Here is a 20,096-nt window from a genome sequence, read left to right on the forward strand (position 1 = left end):
TTTTAATACTTTTAATGCGGCGGGGAGCGCGAAATTGTGACAGAGGGGAATAGGAGAGGTCCCCTAACGCACTGGTATGTTTACTTTTGTGCGATTTTAACAATACAGATTCTCTTTAATGGCTTTATTAAAAGACTAAATCCAGGAAAAAATATTTTGTATTTTTAATAGTGTGACAGAGGTTAAAAACTTTTGAAGCTTTTTATTACTAATTATGCCCCTATTGGAGGGCTTTTTCTCTGTTTCTTCCCCTAGGACCTCTACTGGGATTTATGGCTTTAATCTGAAATCTAATAGTCTCTGGAACAAGAAACGGAAATGAAGAACGGCATTCAAAACTAGTCGGGAATTCTCCTTCTCCTCTCTACAAAAATGTTAGTTTTAGTTGCTGTCTCTGTCACTGCTGGAGAGATTTCACCACTTCCTGTCTGGGCAGGAAGTCATGAGAATTCTCAGAAATGGGGATGCAGGACAACAATAATATTCACTTCTCTTCTGCAAGGTAAAACATATATTTGTCCTTGAGGCCCCTTTTACACTTACAAGTGTGCATTGTGTCACTATGTTTTACCACAGGATAACGCAACGACAATGGAAGTGTTCGGGGTCTTGTACATTTACCGCATTGCGTCACGCTGGAAGCCTCCGAATCGGCTCCAAGCCGACAAAAAGTCTGCAGCGCGTTACCGCATGACTTCCGCGGAGCAAAAGTGGTGGCGGAAGTCATTGGAGCCAATGGGCGATGCAGGAATTTAATTGACGGGAGAGCGGTGCAGCGGGGTATGCAGTCAACGGGAATGCCAGTGATGTACTTCCTGCCCGGCAGGACTGAGCGGGGGGCGGTGCTATGCATATGACCTTGTCGGCGTACTCTGCTGCAGGGTCATATGTTTGACATTTTTTGCGTTGCCGTGGGATACGGAAGGAGCATCGCATCCTCATCGCAATGCAAAAAATGAGTGCTCTGAATGAGCGTCACTCATTAGGATTGGGCCCAATCGTTTGGGTGACACTGTGGAGCACAAGCAGTGTAAAAACTCATCCCAGGGAAACAAGGGCACAAAATGTATAAATCCTGCCCTACAGAAGCAGAAAGTGTCACATTTGTTTGAAGTTCTCCTCAAGGACAAGTTTACTTTAAATATTTATCTGCTGCGACGCAGTCGTAAATGAGGGGAACTTCCATCAGCTGAGACACAAAACAATAAAAAAAATACAGCCAGATGTTCCAGTCCTTCCCATCTACAATTATCTAATTTTAGAAAGAAAAAAAGGTTTTGGATCAATAAAACTTTAATGCTAAATTAGGGATAGTCACAGACGGCAGGATGCCAGGCCACAGGGGTCATTTGTACTTAGGGGGATTTAAAGCAGCTTTCTTGATGGCAGAACAAATATTTTATGGGTGGTGTGTATTTTATTAACCAATTATGTTAGAGTTTAATGAGCATGGGCACAGCAAAGTGTCCCGGAAAAAAGCTCTATAATTACAACTGAGGCTTGAATCAGCAAAAACACTCCCAACTACGGAACAACACATGGTCAGCAGCAGCAGCAGCAGCAGATATCTCTGGCAGGAGGACAGCAGTGGGCTGCTTACTGCAGATAGTCTCCCATGATGCTTCCTCTGCGCAGATAGTTTTACAAAACACACAAGGCCACAATGTTCTTACAGCAATCTCCATGTGACTCTTATGGCTCTTAAGAGACTTCTGTATCAACGGGTCCAACTCTTTCTCTTGACGTGCTTCACTGTTGAGCGTAGAATGCATTTAGAGGGAAGCTTCATCCACATGGGGGAGCTGTGGCATGCAGCTGGTCCACTTTGTACATTAGGAAGTACAGTAGAGCCCAAGTTTTCCAGAACTCAACTAACCAGAGGTCTCAACCAACCAGCACAAATCGCCGGCAATTCTCACAGTGGTGAAGGCCAACTTTTTAGGCTTTTTGTGGGCTTTGCTGTGCTTAAACACTGGATTCCACGGCTCCCCCAAGGTTAATATACTTTACTGTATTTTAACATTCAATACAGAGTTCATGGTAAGTACATAGAGTGGGGTATAGAACTGTATTAACTAGGCCTATGTTTAACATTGAGTCTCAAGCAACCAGGAAACACACTTCTCCGGCATCAGCCGATCCTCGTTGGTACCGGATAACTGAGACTGTACTGTACATTTTTTCATGGTTTCTAGAACAAAAGGAGGCAGCCTCGTGGCTCTGTCCTTGGAGCTCAGTGTGGAATGGTTTGCCAGCTATGTTTCCAAAGGCATTAGATTGTTGAGAATTTAAAGGACCACTTCAGCGAAGAAAGTAAGTGGTTAAGATCTGACAGAACTGACAGGTTTTGGACTAGTCCATCTCCTCATGGGGCATTCTCAGAGTTTTCTTTGTATTCAAAAGAATTTCCTGAGCAGCAGTTTAATGGCCCAAATAGTAAGATACCAGCTTGCCTCCCTACTCACTTTCAAGCTATTTTGGCAGTTAGATTTAGCAACAGCTGTTCAGAAAATGATTATGAAAACAAAGAAAACTTTGAAAATCCCGAATAAGGAGATGGACTAGTCCAAAATCTGCTGGTTGTGTCAGGTTTTAACTTTGCTTTTTTTTGCTGTAGTGGCCCTTTAAAAGGTTTACAGGATAAGTTATACGGTTGACCTTTATTAAAGGGAACATGTAAAATTATTTAAAATAAACACATGATGTAGCTGCAAATGAATATTATATACTTACCTCGCTGTCAGTTCCTCTCTGAAACTCGCCAGCGGTTCCTTCCAGTCATGACTAGATCTAGGCAGAACTGGAAGTCTTAGGGCCATTTTCCACTATATCAGTTGCTGTCAGTTATAACTGAAAGGGCAATTGATGTGCAAGGTAATATCAAAGTTTCCCTATGGCTCAAGTGGACCAGGTTAACGGGGTGTAATCCCAGAAGCTGTTACAGTGTCATCACCATTTTTAAAATGGAGGCCATAGAATTAAATCGCTCCCAGTGGAAAAACAGGACGCAGGATTTCTTTCTTTGCGGAGACCTAAGGATAACCAGCCTGACTAATTACAAACACATTTATACAGCAGCTTGTATACTCTATACACTGTACACCATCTCTATTACCTGAGATCCTCTACAGAAACCAGTCATGTGACTTAAAGTGCACCAGATATAATAAGACATAAAGAACCAATACTTACCCGGGGCTTCCTCCAGCCCCATAAACAAGTGTGAGTCCCTCGCCAATCTGGGTCTTCTGCGCATGCGCGGACCTCCAGCGCATGCGCAGAAGACCCAGACTGATGTGACTGAAGCAATTACCGGGGCTGATCGCGGCTTAACGGCAGACCGTGGGAGGACGGCGAGGGACTCACATGTGTTTAAGGGGCTGGAGAAAGCCCCGGGTTAGTATCGGTTCTGTATATTTTATTATCTCTCTTTCCTGTTCCTATACGTGGCCCAACTGCATCATAGCTGCAGTCAGGAACAGGAAGTGATATGCAGGGGCGGGTGATATGTTTAGTGCCTCAGGCAACATAAATCAACACCCTCCCGTTTTCCTCACAGATATACAGAAACTCTATGGAGAGGGACATATGGTTTAAACAGCAGCTCTTACAGCTTACAACCTTGGAAGATGGATACCTTTGCTGAGGGTGTCCCGTTGGGGCAGTATGTGAGAAAGGGGGTACTTCCATTAAAATTTTCCCGTGGAGGGGGGATGGAGGCAAACTTTGCAGTTAAAAGGAACTGTAACCAAGGATTAAACTTCATCTCAATCAGTAGCTGGTACCTGCTTTTCCAGGAGAAATCTTTACCTTTTCTCAAACAGATCATCAGGGACGTCTGTAAGGCTGGTACAGCGCCACGGAATATGTTGGCGCTTTATAAATCAATAATAATAATAATAATAATATTGTGGTGAAACTCCTCCCACAGTGTGATGTCAGCACCTAGTTCCTGACAGTTTCCTGTCTGTGATCAGTGTTGCATTGTGGGAAATAACAGCTGTTTCCAGCTGCCAAGCAACCAGTATCTCCCTCTGTGCATGTGGTATATCTATAAAAAGATAACCTTTTAGCCTATCACATTGTTAGTGGGTGTGGTTATAGATCATGGCAGTTGGTGCTGTCTAGTTTTTTCTCGTCTGACAGTAGTTAAGATGATGACATGTAGTCTGATTTTGAATATCAATATGGTGAATATCAATTATTTCTTGATTTCTCTTCTATTTTTTAACTTCTCACTTTGCACTGTATTGATTTATTTTACCCCCTTTTCATTAAAGTTCCTCTTTATGCCCCTTTGTTAAGCCACACTGATGTAAGATTTGATCACTAACTTACAAAAGTAAATTCAAGTCTCTTTTCTGCGATGTTTAATGGTGACCACTAATAGAGATGGCCCGAGCGGTTCCCGGCAAACTTCGGTGGTTCCCGTTCACTCATGTGCCTGCAGTAATTAGGTTTCTTTATAGGAGGATCAATTTAAATCAAGTGAAGTCACAAAATAGCGATCTGTTTCCAAAGTTTTTGTTTCACACTTTATTATATTCACAAAAAATTATTTTTCTTCTTCAAAAAGGTAGAAAAATTCTTTATAAAGCAGCAGAAGAATTTGTGGTACAGACGTATAAAAAGCAATACAAAAAGCAGATCATAGACACTGTGTGCTTTGTTTGATGAAAAAAGGTAATTTTAGTTCAGGCGACAACACTAGTCCGTTTCGGGTTATTGACCCTTCGTCAGGCCTTTACAAAGCATAGAGAATTATCTTGACCAGATAATATGTACAGTCATAAAAGACCAAAAATGAATTTGATTAGTAAAGAGGTATCTGTTCCAACCAGACACAACCCGGCACCTGACTGATGGCTGACATAGGGAAACTCAGCTGCAAACACAGTGGTCACACACATGGTTTGCGAACTAAAAATCGGAGGTTCGGGCCATCTCTACCCACTAATGATGCCATCTTTTTTTGTCCAATCTCACTGATTCTATGAGTATCTTTACTCAATTTACCCTTCTACTACTTAGATTTGGTAAAATTGGACAGAAAAGATTGTATCATTAGCTGGTGCCTTAACACATCAAATATGGTTAAATATAAATTCGGGTGGTCTCTTACCCTCTCACCTGGATCACCAGGTGTCCCTGGAGGTCCCATAGGTCCGGTTGGTCCTGGTTCTCCCTAGACAATACACATAAAACTTTATTACATTACAAAATAAGAAGTATTATGCATGCAGAACATACCTGTAATACCAGTAGGCAAGGATGGACATAGAATTATCACCCTGTATCGTACATTACTATTTATTACAGTAATATTTTTTGGGGGGAAGCTTTTAATGAGGTAGGCCTTCGTGTCCAACTTTTATGGCAATTTTAGGTCAATGGGTTATGGGCCCATATGCAATTAACCTTTTCTCCTGAGTTTTCTGCTAGATGTTATTTTCACACTTTTTGTCCTTATAATCAGGGGTGGATTTAGGCCTAGGCCACCACAGGAGCAAGGGCACCAAAGCAGCAGACTAAACTGGTGCAGCATTTTCAAGCTTGAAAATGCTGCAATGCAGGAAGATCAGGAGAGCGCCTGATCTCCCTGCTGCCAGCCATTTGTGCAGCAGACGCCTTGCTCTCTGTGCGTGTTGGCGTTGTGGTATGCAGCTACGGACTTGGGCAGCATTGGAGGTGGAGGGGAAGACGAAGCTTCTGCACTGGAGACGGGCAGAGAAGTGAGTGACACTGATGGCTGCTGTGGTGTGGAGGCGAGCTGTACTGAAAGAGGGGAGTGGGAAAGGGAGGGATTAAGGAAGTCATCTGGCTACCTATACTGGAGGGGTAAGGGTAGGGTCATCAGGCTACCTGTACTAGAGGGAAAAAGAGGAGGGGTCATCAGGCTTTCTATACTAGAGGGAAAGAGGGGAGGGGTCATCAGGCTACCTATACTAGAGGGAATGGCCGGAGGAGTCATCTTGCTACCTGGGGGGCGGCTGGTGACATTGGCCTTGGGCGCTAAAGAGTACAAATCCGCCCCTTCTTATAATGCTGTATAAACCTCCAGCAAGCAGAAAAATACTCAAAATAATTTTGAGAGTACTTTTTTGCCTACTTTTTGAAACTTATGCAATGAGAAAGTGCAGAAAAGGTATTTTAAAGAGAAGACTAAACATTCTCTCTTTGGTCTCCTAAAAGCATCTGTAATAAAAGGGTGCATGGAAATTTGGGCACCCTGGAAAGGCAATAGTAGAATATTAGTAAATTTACTGATATTCTACTATTAAAGGGTAAAGAAAGATCGTAAGATATCGGTATTACATACCAATATTTTAATATAGCTAAACCTATCCCTACCCTCCAACAGAACCACCCCCCTGACAACTAACCCTAACTGCCCCCTCCCACATAGGCCTCATCCCCCCCCCCCCCCCGCCACCAATCGCTGCAAAAAATAATCTTTTGGGTGCCACTAAAGGCACTCGTTGAAATAGCGGCATAGAGGGGTATTTTGGGTGCCCGCTATTTTTCGGGGTGCCAGACGGGCCCCCAAATTTTCCACTATTTCAATGAGTGCCTATGGCAATGCACACACTCCTGCCGCAAGGGGGTGCCCAAATTTCCTGCTATCCTCCTAAAGTGCTCTGGGGCAGAAGGCTGCATAGCCTAAATATCACTGGGAAGGCAGGGCTACATTCCAATCAACATATTGCTATAAAAGTGTTTCTGGTGCTGAATCCAGGATAATTACCTTACAATGAGGTATCCTGAATAATGTTTTACATTCTACTATATGTTGTTACAGTGCCTCTTTACAAGATTCAATTGCTTCACTTATCTGGTAGAACATTGTGTTAATCTGCTTTTAGGTTCTTGCCTGGTTCTGGGTACCAATAAAACATTGATACAGAGCTGGGACAAGGTCCTCCAGCACCCAAGGCTGAGACACCAAAGTGCGCCCCTCTATCCATCCCTCCCACCCCAGCCATCACACACTGATTGCTATTAGACTAAGAGGCACCCCAGGGCCCCAACACCTTAATATCTAGTTATCTGGCTTGCAGTCACTGCCACATATCCCCTTTTCTTGTTTCTCTCTGCTTCAAACACAATAGGGAAATGATAGCTGAGTGAGTTGTGCGCCCCCTCCTAGGCTGCGCCCTGAGGCTGGAGCCTCTCTTGCCTCTGCCTCGGCCTGGCCCTGCATTGATAGTGCTTGCTTGAGCTTTTTGGAACATGTTCATCTTGAATATCCTAGATTTGACAAAGCGGTGTGTTTCTGTCACTGTTAATATTTTTTTATTTAATAAAAACTAATTTTACAAACAAAAAAAAAACCTTTTGTTATTAGTATTGAACATTACTAAGCTATACATACCGGGTGGCCAGGATATCCTAGTGGTCCTTCAATAAGCGTGCCCTGTAAATATATAAACCCGTTGTCACCATATCATAGAGTGTGTTTCATATGTTTTCAGCAGAAGCAGAATCCATTGTGCCACTGGCACCGTTCTACTCACAGGTTCCAATATGGCCGGCTCCCCCTTCTCTCCCTTCAAGCTCTGTGGAAAAAGCAGATAGGAAGTGGAATTACAAAAAAAGTGCAGAAAAACACAACTATAGTATTTAAAAAAGGCAACGACAGGTCCGTCGTCACCTCCCGCTGGGCGGGTTTTCAGCAGACAGTACAGCGTGTGTACAGTCTGTCGGTAGACTGATAAGGCTGTTTCTGAGCGATCCGCCCGGCGATCTGCAGCAGCGCCGTAAAGGAGATCAACGATCCCCGGCCTCTAATTGGCCGGGGATCGCCGCCGTGTGATAGGCTGAAGCCTATCAGAGGCGGCGCAGGACGCATCGCTGTCCTGTGCCGCCCATGGAGCGAAGAGGAGGGAAGGAGAGGGAGGGAGGAATCCTGCTGCGGAGGGGGGCTTTGAGGAGCCCCCCCCCCCGCTCGGCCACACGGAGCGCCAGCGATCAGACCCCCCCCCAGCAGGTCATCCCTCTAGTGGGGAAAAAAGGGGGGAAGTCTGATCGCCCTGCTTCAATCCAGATCTCTGATGCGGGCTGGAGAGCCCACGCAGCACAGATCATTCAAAACAGCCCTGGTCCGTAAGTGGTAAAGGGCCTGTTTCCACTACACGCAGATTCTGCATGCAGAAAAACTGACTCCAATGAATGTCTATGGGCCTGTTTCCACTAAATGGGATTTTTCTGATGCAGATTTTCCATAGGCGATCATTGGAGTCAGTTTTCTGCATCCAGAATCTACATATAGTGGAAACAGGCCCTAAGGACTGAAGTGATAAGATAACACTCTCACTATGAAAACTTATCACTACACATTAATAAGGCAAGCTTCTTTAGTGAATTAAGACTTAAAATAAAGAGCAAATAGTCTATTCTTCAGCTCTCTCATTGGTCAGACAGGTCAAATATAATCCAGTAGAGATCCAATGAGAGAGAAACATCACTGTTTATCATTGCAAAAAAATGAATCCTTATGTCTTGTCTTGCAACGCTCTGTGATGAGCAGCAATGAGGGACTGTCTTGTCTGTACTAAACAATTAAAGGGCAACTGAAGTGAAAGGTCTATGGAGGCTGCCATATTTATTTCCTTTTAAGCAATACCGATTGCCTGGCTATCCTGCTGATACCCTGCCTCTAATACTTTTATCCATAGACCCTGAACAAGCATGCAGCAGATCAGGAGTTTCTGACATTATTGTCAGATCTGACAAGATTAGCTGCATGCTTGTTTCTGCAGCCAAATAAACCAGCAGGGCTGCCAGGCAACTGGTATTGTTCAGAAGGAAATACATATGGAAGCCTCCATATTATTCTCACTTCAGTTGTCCTTTAAGCATTATTCACCTGTTCACTAAACACTGAGAGTACTTAAAAATAATTTAACCCAGTTTGTTTAACATATCTTCCATTAATAAAATTGTTTGGAAAACAATATGCTACTGCAATTTCATGTGAGTGACTCTAAAGACAATTAAAAACAGGGATTGTTGCAGCCAGCTGGGGGCCTCCTGGGCATAGCTCCCAACTGTTCCTCTTTTGGAGGGACAGTCCCTCTTTGGGAGCCCTGTCCCTCTTTCTTCCTTATTTGTCCCTCTTTCAGGACTGATGTGCAGATCTATGTAAATATATGTATTTTATCTAATGAAAAATGTGTTTCATTAACTCTTAACTTTATTCCCATCCTTTAAATTCATATATTTCTTATTTTCTAATGTTAATATGAACGAAAATGACCCAGGATAGAAAGGGCCAGTGAGATTTGTACTATAAAAAAAACTTATTTTTCTTACAAAATCTGTATGTTATGCGTGGATAGACGTGTGATGGGGGTGTGATTAGGGGTGTGTCAGGGGCGTGGCTTAAGTGTCCCTCTTTCTTATCTCAAAAAGTTGGGAGGTATGCTCCTGGGTGTGGCCTTCAGTCTGGTTTATAAGTACCGGTATGTCCCAAAATTAGCAAGGTTTGTTGTATTTTTTTCATTTCTAAAATTATAATTGGCTCCACTTAATATGCAGTTTTTAAAAATGTGCTTGAACAATGTGTACTCATGAAGGTAACACTGATGATAACATCATCCATGACTGTATGGTTCAGCTCCTGCTCAGCATTAGAAAAGGGGAGGCTGCAGCGCATCATCCGATCAGCGGAAAGGATAATTGGCTGTAGCTTACCTTCCCTGCAGGATCTTTACACTAGCAGGTGCAGAAAGAGAGCGACCAAAATTGCCTCTGACCCCTCTCACCCAGCTCACTCCATCTTCCAGCGCATGCCTTCAGGAGTAAGATTCCGGTCAATCGCTACCAAAACCTCCAGACACAGGAACAGTTTTTTTCCTCAAGCGGTAGCCATACTTAATGCTGAACCACGTTAGAGCTGCTAGGACTGAAAGTAATCAGCACAGAACTAAACATGAACAATTCTCACATTGCTTACTGCCACTATACTTATAATGTCCTTAACTTGTAATATTCACACTGTCTGTCCTTGTATTGTTTTTTGTTTGTGTTTGTTAAGCAACTGCCAAGACAAATTCCTTGTAGGTGCAAACTTACTTGGCGAAAAATAAATTGATTCTGATTCTGATGTCAGTTTGCTGCCACTGTGGTGCAGGGTGAGCTGAATGATGGCGGCATTAATTACTATCCCCCCTCTGAATCATAGCATCTCTGAGGGAGAAGTAATTAGGGGTCCAGCAATTGCTGGGTCGCGCATTACAGCATAGTGTTGCTATAGCGGCGCCCAATTCAGGCACTATGCGGCATGCGCCATGCCCCAAGAAGCCCTGCCTCAAACACTGACAGATAAATGCTACAGCGGTAGGCTTGTGACAGGTTTGCGTTTATTTGCCCAGCATATTAGTAAAGGGCTGACACAAAACTGAAAATAGGGAGTATGCACAATTCTGGCAGACAAGTGTAACATGTGACCTGCTGTTACCTCAGGTGTACTCTGTTGCGTATCCACTTTGCCACGGGACTGTGGACCATATCTGCCCTCTTCATCATCAAAGTCCTCATCCTCGTACTCCTTCATTTCATAGTCGTCCTCTTTGTGTCTGTCCTCTTCCCCTCCAGGCACGTACTCCTCGATGACGTCCTGTGAGTGGCCACAGTGACAGAACCATCAGAATGGCATCCCATTCACCACAGCTCGCACAGGCAAGTCAGTACATTACCTCATATTCGGTGGCGTTGTTGCTGACGGTTACGGTGGACACTGTGACGTCTTCTTCAGGGGACGGCGTGTAGAAGTAGTCCGGGAATTCATATTCTGAGAACAGGGGGTCTTCTGTAGGCTGGGCCTTTCTTGTCTCTGTCTTTGGGGATTTAACAGGGAGAAGTTATTTCTTACTGAGCACAAAAGGTTAATGGCTGAACTGATTCAAGAAAGAGCTCCTGTGACCTCAGCAACTGCTGGTCAAAGCATGTGCCAAACATCAGTACTACATGTAGATATGTATTTCTGGCTAAATATGACCTTCTTAACACTTCAGTAAAATGTCTGCAGTGACGGCAACAGTACAGTAATACGGACATGATTTAGTGGGACCAACTGTGAAGTCAGTCTTACTGCTACCTCTCTATTCCACATCTCTAGAACTTTCTGTTACTCCTACAGCACCTCTCTCTCACCCTGCCACCTCTTCTGAGCCAGTTTATAAAGATGACTATCTTTTCTCTGACCACCACTTCTTTGATTGTCAATATTTAAATCAAATCACCATATTTATAGAGGAGTCATTTATTGTTTTTTTTTTTTTTTTACAATGGTGATTAGTGTTTTCCTTGCTTACTGTAATTAAGGGGCAATCCACAGTTAAAGAGAAACTGAGACCAAAAATTTCACTTTATCCCAATCAGTAGCTGATGCCCCCTTTTACATGAGAAATGTATTCCTTTTCACAAACGGATTATCAGGGGGCTCTGTATGGCTGATATTGTGGTGAAACCCCTCCCACAGGAAACTCTGGGGACCATGGTACTGGCAGTTTCCTCTCTGTGAACCTTGTTGCATTGTGGGAAATAGCTGTTTATAGCTACTTCCAGTGACATCACCTGCCAGCAGTAAAAATGTCACCATGTGATAAATGTCAAAATGTAAACCAGGTAGAGGAAAGATTCCACAACGGGCAAACACTGACTAAATCATTTATACATAATTATTGTACAACATGAAGCACTTTTTTATTACATCATTTTCACTGGAGTTCCTCTTTAAGCTTCGTGTTGGACTTTTTCCCCCAAAAGTTGATATAGGATATAATAACCTTGAAGGTAAATTAGGTCTTCCTGAGGAGTGGTCACCACACCTCTAAGTAATCAAAGGTGAATACCAGGGGGGAGGGGGGAACTTGGAATGATAAAAAGTCTTTGCAAACATATCAAACTTTTATGTATACACTCTTGTTTAAAATGCCACTGATGGAGCATGCAAGTTACAGTATATTGGGGGATGTAAAATAACATGTTGCTATTTTATCTTTTCAAGCATCCCCTGGTATTTACCTCTGGCAAAAAAGTTGACAATTTACTTGTATTGTGGCTCTTTCACGCGGCAAAACAACTCATTAAAGGATACCCGAACTGACATGTAACATGATGAGAGAGACATCTGTATGTATAGTGCCCATCACACAAATAACTATGCTGTGTTCCTTTTTTTCTTTCTCTGCCTGAAAGGGTTAAATATCAGGTATGTAAGTGGCTGACGCAGTCCTGACTCAGACAGGAAGTGACTACAGTGCGACCCTCACTGATAAGAAATTACCCCTTTTTACCTCTTCCCTGCTCTCAGAAGCCATTTTCTGCTAGGAGGTGTTTTATAGTTGGAATTTCTTATCAGTGAGGGTCACACTGTAGTCACTTCCTGTCCGAGTCAGGACTGAGTCAGCCACTTGCATACCTGATGTTTAACTCTTTCAGGCAGAGAAAGAACAAAAAGGAACACAGCATAGTTATTTGTGTGCTAGGCACTGTACGTAGACATGTCTATCTCATGTCACATGTCCATCCCCTCCAAAACCACTAGGCGCATGAACACCTTCTTCCCCCAAGCAGTTCTCCTGTTGAACTCACTGAACTCAGGACGCTCTAGCCCCCAGAGCAACCCTCTCTCACAGCAGTAAACTCTGACTAGAAACATGGACTGTCACATCTGTAAACTCTGACCTCCCAAGACTCTAATCGTTGCTCTATACATTTGTTTGGTATATGTTCCTGAACTGCCATTTGCTCTTTACGTTTGTTGTTACATGTTCCTAAACTGCCACTTGCGCTATACGTTTTTTGTTATATGTTCCTGAACTGCCATGCCATGTGAACCACAAGCAATTCCGGGCACACCTAGCGGTGTGCTTGGCGATAATAAAGATGATTCTGATGATTCTGATTCTGATGTCACTTCGGGTATCCTTTAAACATGCTGTTGTAAAATTTCTGCATTCGGAACTCGGAAAATGGAAATTGGATTTATGCAGGAATACCGCATTACCCCAATGTGGTAAATTTAGCCCAATCACAGAACTCGGAAGCATTGGACCATTCAGAGAATACAGAGTCAACTGTGAAGTATTTGGCTAATCAGGGAATGGATAAAATGACCAAAAAAAACCCCAGACTCCTAGGAAATCGGAATCAGAAATCTGCAGACTCATTGTCATTGGCAGAAACTTGAAATTTCAGCAGAATAGGTATTTCCAACCATCCCTACTTCTGGCTGCAAAATAATGCGACCGAAATGGAACATTTGTATTTGTATTTGTAACCAGATGCATGTCAGTGGTTGACAGGCGGTGCGGTTGCTTTTCGGGTAAAAACAAAAAACAAAACAGTGCACGTGGCTGCCAGGGTTGACTGCCGCTCTCTTAAATCCACGTGTGAAAGTCGCCCATAGACTTTCATTGCTGTTACGGCCCCTTGTGGCAAAATAGGGTAACACGGCACAGGTTTAGCCTGCTAGTGTAAAAGGGGCCTAGAAGTGGTAATCATCTGAAAAGTGGAGAGCGGGATGTAGCAAACAAGCACCTCTTTTCTCCATTGAAACCCGTGGCCTCCTCTCAAAATGGTTAAGGCCATCTGGCAATCTATAAATTGGTAATCAAGCTGACTTCCCCTTATAAATATGGTGACGCGTACATATGGTTCAACCTGAGTTGGGCACAGGGTAAGCCGAATGATGACTCTCCTTGCTGCGGCTGAAAACCCTGCGTGAGGTGCACAAAATTCCACTAGTGCTGTGGCAGCACCCAGCTTCAGCGCTCGGCACTGAGCGCTGGGTGCCAAAGTAACCTGATTGGATGGTGACTCTCATGGTATCTTGGCTAGCAGCCCTAGTGGTGGTCACGGAAGGTGGTTATCCTACATAAAAGTATCTCACTTCTGCCTTTCTCTGCTCTCTCTCTCCTGTCACTCTTTCTCTCCGTTGTTTACCCCTCCTCTCTGTACATCATCTTCGCTTGTTTGCTACTCATAAGCCTCCTCGCCTTTCTTTCCATGTTCCGCCTGGGCACAGAAGACCACACTCTTGCTAGTACATATAAAGATTAGAATATATAAGGGAACATGAAGATGTTGCCCATTGCCACCAGCCACACTCCATTTGTTATTTTGCCAGAGCAAACTACAGCGTGAAATCTTTTTGGCTGCTATGGGCCACTATATCCCATATAATCCAGTTTCCATGTATGGGTCACCTGCAGGTGGAAGGAGCGCTCTCCAGGGCATTCTTCCCGTATGTGTCACTATGGGTGTCACTTCAGTCACTTTACTGCCGAGCGAAAGAAGATCTGTTTCATGTTTACGTGTCTATGGCAACATCTGTCTTTCTCTAATTTGTCCTCCTCTGAAATAGCTTTTATGGCAGTGGAAAACGGTCTCCAGCCAGTTGTTGCAGAGGTGACCGTAGTTTTGTTGCTAAGGTTATTAACACGCAACAGACACGGCAGTCTCCTTGCTGAAGCAGCCCAGCCCAGAACGCAGGGGTACAGATACATCAATGCATGGTGTGAGTGTTTAGGATGAAATGAGATGGTCGTTAGCTGATGACATGGGAATTGCCAGGCTTCCCGCGGAACCGTTAGTGCCAGGATGAGAGGGTGGAAAACAGATGTTGTGAAAAGCAATGCTGTGGATTTATTTTGGCATAGTCTGAAGTCATAAATCACATCCTGGTCATCTCCATTTGCAAACCTCAAGTTAACTATTTGCAGATGACCTACTAACATTTAGAAGTCTTCAAATGTAAACAATGTTGAAGTATCAACAGGATTATTACCGTAACTGCAGTACAGTAAAACAACCACAAGATGGCACTGTATGTAAAATGAACTGGTGATATTTATGGGATTGTCATTTCCTGTATTCACTCTGTATTCTCTCTGTTCTAAGCAAGCTGCACTTCCTGATGGTTGTGTATGATATATCTCTGCATGTCTTTCTTCAGATAAAAAGTTCTAAGGTGCCTATCTGCGTGTACAAAACGCTATCCGCAAACAAGCATTGCTGTAGATACTCATTTCTCTAATCTCTTTTAGGCTTGGTCCACACTATGCTGCGACGACAACGTGGACAGCCACAGCAGATCTGACGTCCATTAAATTGTGGTGTCTGCTGTGATGGACATGTCATAGATACTATGCTTCCATCCATAATAGCTACTGTATGTGTATGCTTAGTTTGTTTCCGTTGATTTGGACATCTCTTATTGGCCACAATAAATACTGGGTGGGATCTATCCAAGTATAGGGCTGTCCAATGCCAATCTTCGAGGTCCTCAAACATTTTTGGCACTCAACCAGGAAAAGGTGTGGTTCATCAAGTAGAATACATTTCTCATTTTCTCATATTAGTACGCTGCCGGCCGGTTGGGTGCTGGAAGACATTAAATACTATTCCCTCTCCGAGTCATAGCAACTCAGAGGGAAAAGTAATTCAGGGTCTGGCGATTGCCGGAACCCCAAATTGCACATGTGCAGGCCCCTGACTATATCATTGCTGCTATAGTGGCGCCCAACTCTGGTGCTACGCGGCCTGCACACGGCGCCCAGATGATCTGCTTCATTTAAATATAGCCCTTAAAGAGGACCTTTCAGAGTGAAAACGAAAATCCAGCAGCCTGCAAGCAAAAGAAAGTTATATTTACCCGAGAAGTCTTGTCCTGTGATGCCGTCCCGAAGTCCCTGCATCACCCGACTTCTGGCGCCTGGCCCAACCTCCTCTCTCTCCCCGGAGAAAAACGCCAAGCTATCAACTGTAATAAATAGCTTGGCGTTGTTTCTGCAAGGAGAGTGGAGGCGGGGCCAGGCGCCGGAAGTCGGGTGATGCAGGGACTTCGGGACGGCATCGCAGGACAAGACTTCTCGGGTAAATATAACTTTCTTTTACTTGCAGGCTGATGGGTTTTTCGTTTTGACTCTGGAGGTCCTCTTTAAGGACTGGATTTAGTCAGCCCTGAAGTATAAGGAAAGAAGACAGTTAGGCCTTGTCCATACTATGGCCCATATACAATTCACTTTTTCTCCTTACGGTGCCCATACATGGTACAATTTTTCATTTTTTTTTTGATTAGATAATTTAGTTTGATTATTCCGTTAGATCAAATATAAAGATCTTTCCAGCATGTCCGATCAGATTTTTCTCGAAAAAACGGGACAATCTTTCAAATTTCTTGATCGAAAAAAATATTTTCAATTTTCATTCCATTCGATCGGGAAAATCGACCGTTTTTTTATTGTATCGTGTATGGGCACCATTCGTTTTCTCCAAGTTGATATTTTGACACTTTTGTCAATAAAACGCCTTTTAAACATCCAATAAGCAAGAAAATACAAACAATAATTTTGGTAGTTCTTTTCCTACTACTTTTGGTGCTTTTTCAATTGCAAAATTCTAAAAAGTTAATTTAAAGAGAAGATGAAAAATGATCACTTAGGAGAAAACGTAGACATAAAAGTGCATTACATCTGGGTCTATGGCCCCTATGCAATTCACTTTATCTCCTGAGTTTTCTTCTAGGTGATATTATAAAACGTGTCAATAAAATGCATTTTAAACCAACAGCATACAAAAAAATACTCACAATTATTTTGGTAATACTTTTTACCTAGTTTTTGATACTTTTTTCCATTGCAAAGTGCTAACAAGTTATTTTAACCTCCCTGGTGGCATCCAGTTTATGAGGCTGCGGGATTTTTTAAATAAAACGTGTTTTAAGCTTCGTAGCTAGCACTAGGTTAGCTACCTGTGGCCCCCAAGTCCCCCGGCACCGCTCTGCTCCCCCCGATCGCCGCTGGCAACACTCACCTGTCCACGATCCCGTGAGAGCCGTAGCTTCCCAATAAGCTTCAGTCGTCACTATGGCGACGATTAGACATGACGTCAACGACGTCATGACAAGTCCCGATCCTCCCCATAGCGAGGCCTGGAGCTGATCGGGAGGCTGCGCCATCGCGGGATCCCTGGGGGGTATGTATTGCGGTGGGGATCGGGGGGAGAGCGGAGGCACTTGGGGGGCATAGGTAGCTAGCCTCGTGCTAGCTGAAGACTACTGCACACATTTTATTAAAAAAATCCTCCCGGGGCCATGCGATCCCCTGCGGCGGCTTGCCCAACACTGTGTCAGGCATACCTGAAAATGATTCAGCTAGGAGAAAACTTAGGTGAAAAACGTGAATTGCATTTTTACGCATGCGTTATGCAAGCGGTAATATTTACCAATATTTTACTATAGTCATTAAATGTATATATGATCCTCAGCGCTGTAACTTCTACCCCTCCACTATTGTAGCCTGCAGTCACCAAGTGCTCAACAATAGATGTTGCCACCACCAGGGCATAAAACCACAACACAGACTTTAGTTCAAAACCAACAGGGCGTTACACTTTATTCATAGTTTCAAAATGCAAGATAAAAACATATAACTTACATTGAGGGTCCATGCAAACTGCACCCTAATTACATCAAATCGCTTCTAAGGTTTTTGTATGGACTGTAGAGTCACATACACCTTTAAACCGTTTCCTGGTCCTTTAAGAGTAGCCCGCTCTCCTACCCGACCAAGGTTTTTCAACTACTGTACTGTCGTCATTACCACTGTAAATATTTTTGTATTTTCATTGTAAAACAATATTTTGCAATTTTGGCTGCAACCCGCTCCTTTTTTTTAAATATTTCTAAATCTGGCAGAGATAAAGATGCAGAAACGGTAAAACTTTGTTATAGACATTATTTTAAGATTTTGGCTTTCCATGCGCCTTTTTTTCCCCACGCCCTTATTTAACTTATGCCTGCAGTGCAATTCCAGTATGCGCCACTGCATGTATTTATATCCACAGAGTAGTAGTGCCCTGGATGGGGTTAGCACTATACTGGATGGAAATGTAGCAGTTTTGCATTGCAATATAATGCCCCTGCGTTTTACACCAAGATCAAGACCTACATAAACTATTAATCCGTTGGATGTCTTAGCTCTCTTCTCTCAAGATATTCTATTCTTCTAAAAAGTTATAATTCTCTATAAACTCTGCTCATCAACTACAAAGGGCCTGCATTTGCCAATGCCAGGGTGAATATTTTGAAATTTCTTATATGAAGCCACTTTGGCCCGATTACAAAAACATTATTTAGAACAAAATTCTACTAAGCTAAATAAACTTTTCTGAAAACAAAGTATTTGTATGGATGATGTTAGTATTAGATGAGATCATGGAAACATGCGCTGTTATTAATGACTTCATGTTATTAATGACTAATATCAGCCAATGTTGATGAAGCCCTGACGGGCCGCAGCTGGAGACATGTTGGCATGATGCGGTCATACAAGGGATGTGGTTACCATGTAGACAGTAACTGGATCGGTAACGGCTGAGGTAGTGAATTCCTGTGTTGTAGTCATCATGATAGTCGTGGGCACCGGGTGTGTCTGTTCTGCCACAGACTTCTTCTTCTTCTTTTTGCCCTTCCTGTCCTTCTTTTTACCTTTCCCTTTGCCCTTTTTTTTTCGAGGGGCGGGTTGTGTAGTAGGCTGTGTGGCCAAGACAGTCATAGAGAGGAATATGTAGAGAAAACACCAGAAAATGAAGAAAAACACCCAAGAGAAGCAGAAATCAAGAACATTACAACCAGTATACCCAACACCATAACATAAGACAAATTAAGGCTGAATTACTTAAGGTGGCCTTACATCTCTCGACTTGGTTGCCGATCGACCATCCGATGCGATAGTTATTATCAAGTCGGAAGAAAACCGTTGCCGCCAAAAGCATGCCCAATCGACGAGGTAACCAATTTCAGGCCAAAATGGTGCGCAGAGCTAACAGCGAGCGATATGGGGATGAGCGACGAACCCCCCAATGCTGTTCCCCCAATGTATAAATGTGCCCCCCATGCATGCATTTATTCATTACCTGTCCTATGTCACCCACCGCATAGTGTGCATCCATCTTCCGCTTCTGCCTCTTCCATTTATAGCTCACACGCCCCCGGCGTATAGCACATCGCGCATGTGTCATGTCACACACACCACGCGCTTAACGCCGGCGGCGTGTGAAGTGCAAATGGAGGAACGGGAAGGGGAAGACGGATGGGCACTACGCTGTAGGCAACATAGGACAGGCAATGAATAAATGCACACATGGGACAAATGTATACACTAGGGGGGCAGTGGCAAGGCAGCAACCGTGGCGGAGTCAGCTAATTACCAAAAGATTTCATTTTGAAATCGGCCTGTGGTGTATGGGCACCCGACAGATCTCTCAGTAATCAGAATTGATCAGAGAGAGATTTGTCTCTTGGTTGAATCTGCCCATCCTGGCTAGATGTATGGGCACCTTAGGCTCTCCCGATTTGGAAAAATATCACAGAGCAATATGTAGAGAAAACACGATTAAGAAATATGTATAGAAATTACCACTGAGCAATATGTAGAGAAAACACCACAGAGCAATATGTATAGAAATATTACTGAGCAATATGTAGAGAAAACACCAGAAAATGAGAAGAAGACAAAACAAGAGAAGCAGAAATCAAGAACATTACATAAAAGTATACCAATCACCATAACATAAGACTAATTGAGGATGAATGACTTAGGCCACATACAGACATCAGACCATAGTCTTTGGAAAATGAAAGATCACAGACCAATCTTACCCCCTTCCATGTAGTATGAGAGCCATACCTACACAGTCTATTCTATGGAGCTGAACTCCACATCAGGAAAAAATCTTTGCAAGATGCTGCACACACAGATGCTGTACAGACACAAAAGATCAGTATCTGCAAAAGATCTGTTCCTGCCAAAGATCCGTTCCTGCAAATTGCATTCATAGTCTATGAGATCTGCAGATCATTATACACACCTTGTTTGACTGACATTCATCTGCAGATCAGACAATCATCTGCAGATCTGAAGATCCATCCTGGTGGATCTGATCTGCAGATGAATGTCTGTTAAACAAGGTGTGTATGATGATCTGCAGATATCATAGACTATGAATGCATTTTGCAGGAACGGATCTTTTGTAGGAACAGATCTTTTGCAGATACTGATCTTTTGTGTCTGTACAGCATCTGTGTG

At 43.3% G+C, this 20,096-nt stretch overlaps 1 protein-coding gene across 5 annotated transcripts in view; it reads right to left on the reverse strand.

Moving 5' to 3' along the window:
- COL5A3 (collagen type V alpha 3 chain) overlaps window positions 1–20,096 on the reverse strand; it is a 340,614-nt gene that overhangs the window by 103,275 nt on the left and 217,243 nt on the right. For 4 of the 5 annotated variants that reach the window (XM_068274408.1, XM_068274409.1, XM_068274410.1 and 1 more), the window contains 6 exons: window positions 18,354–18,542; window positions 10,698–10,838; window positions 10,460–10,618; window positions 7,515–7,556; window positions 7,373–7,414; window positions 5,123–5,185 (listed from right to left, as the gene is read on the reverse strand). In XM_068274408.1, the coding sequence (XP_068130509.1) occupies window positions 5,123–5,185; window positions 7,373–7,414; window positions 7,515–7,556; window positions 10,460–10,618; window positions 10,698–10,838; window positions 18,354–18,542 (636 nt within the window). The remainder of the gene's footprint in view (window positions 1–5,122; window positions 5,186–7,372; window positions 7,415–7,514; window positions 7,557–10,459; window positions 10,619–10,697; window positions 10,839–18,353; window positions 18,543–20,096) is intronic. The other variant, XM_068274411.1, reaches the window with a different exon arrangement.

This window comes from Hyperolius riggenbachi, chromosome 3 (assembly GCF_040937935.1).
Source record: "Hyperolius riggenbachi isolate aHypRig1 chromosome 3, aHypRig1.pri, whole genome shotgun sequence".
NCBI lineage: Eukaryota > Metazoa > Chordata > Amphibia > Anura > Hyperoliidae > Hyperolius > Hyperolius riggenbachi.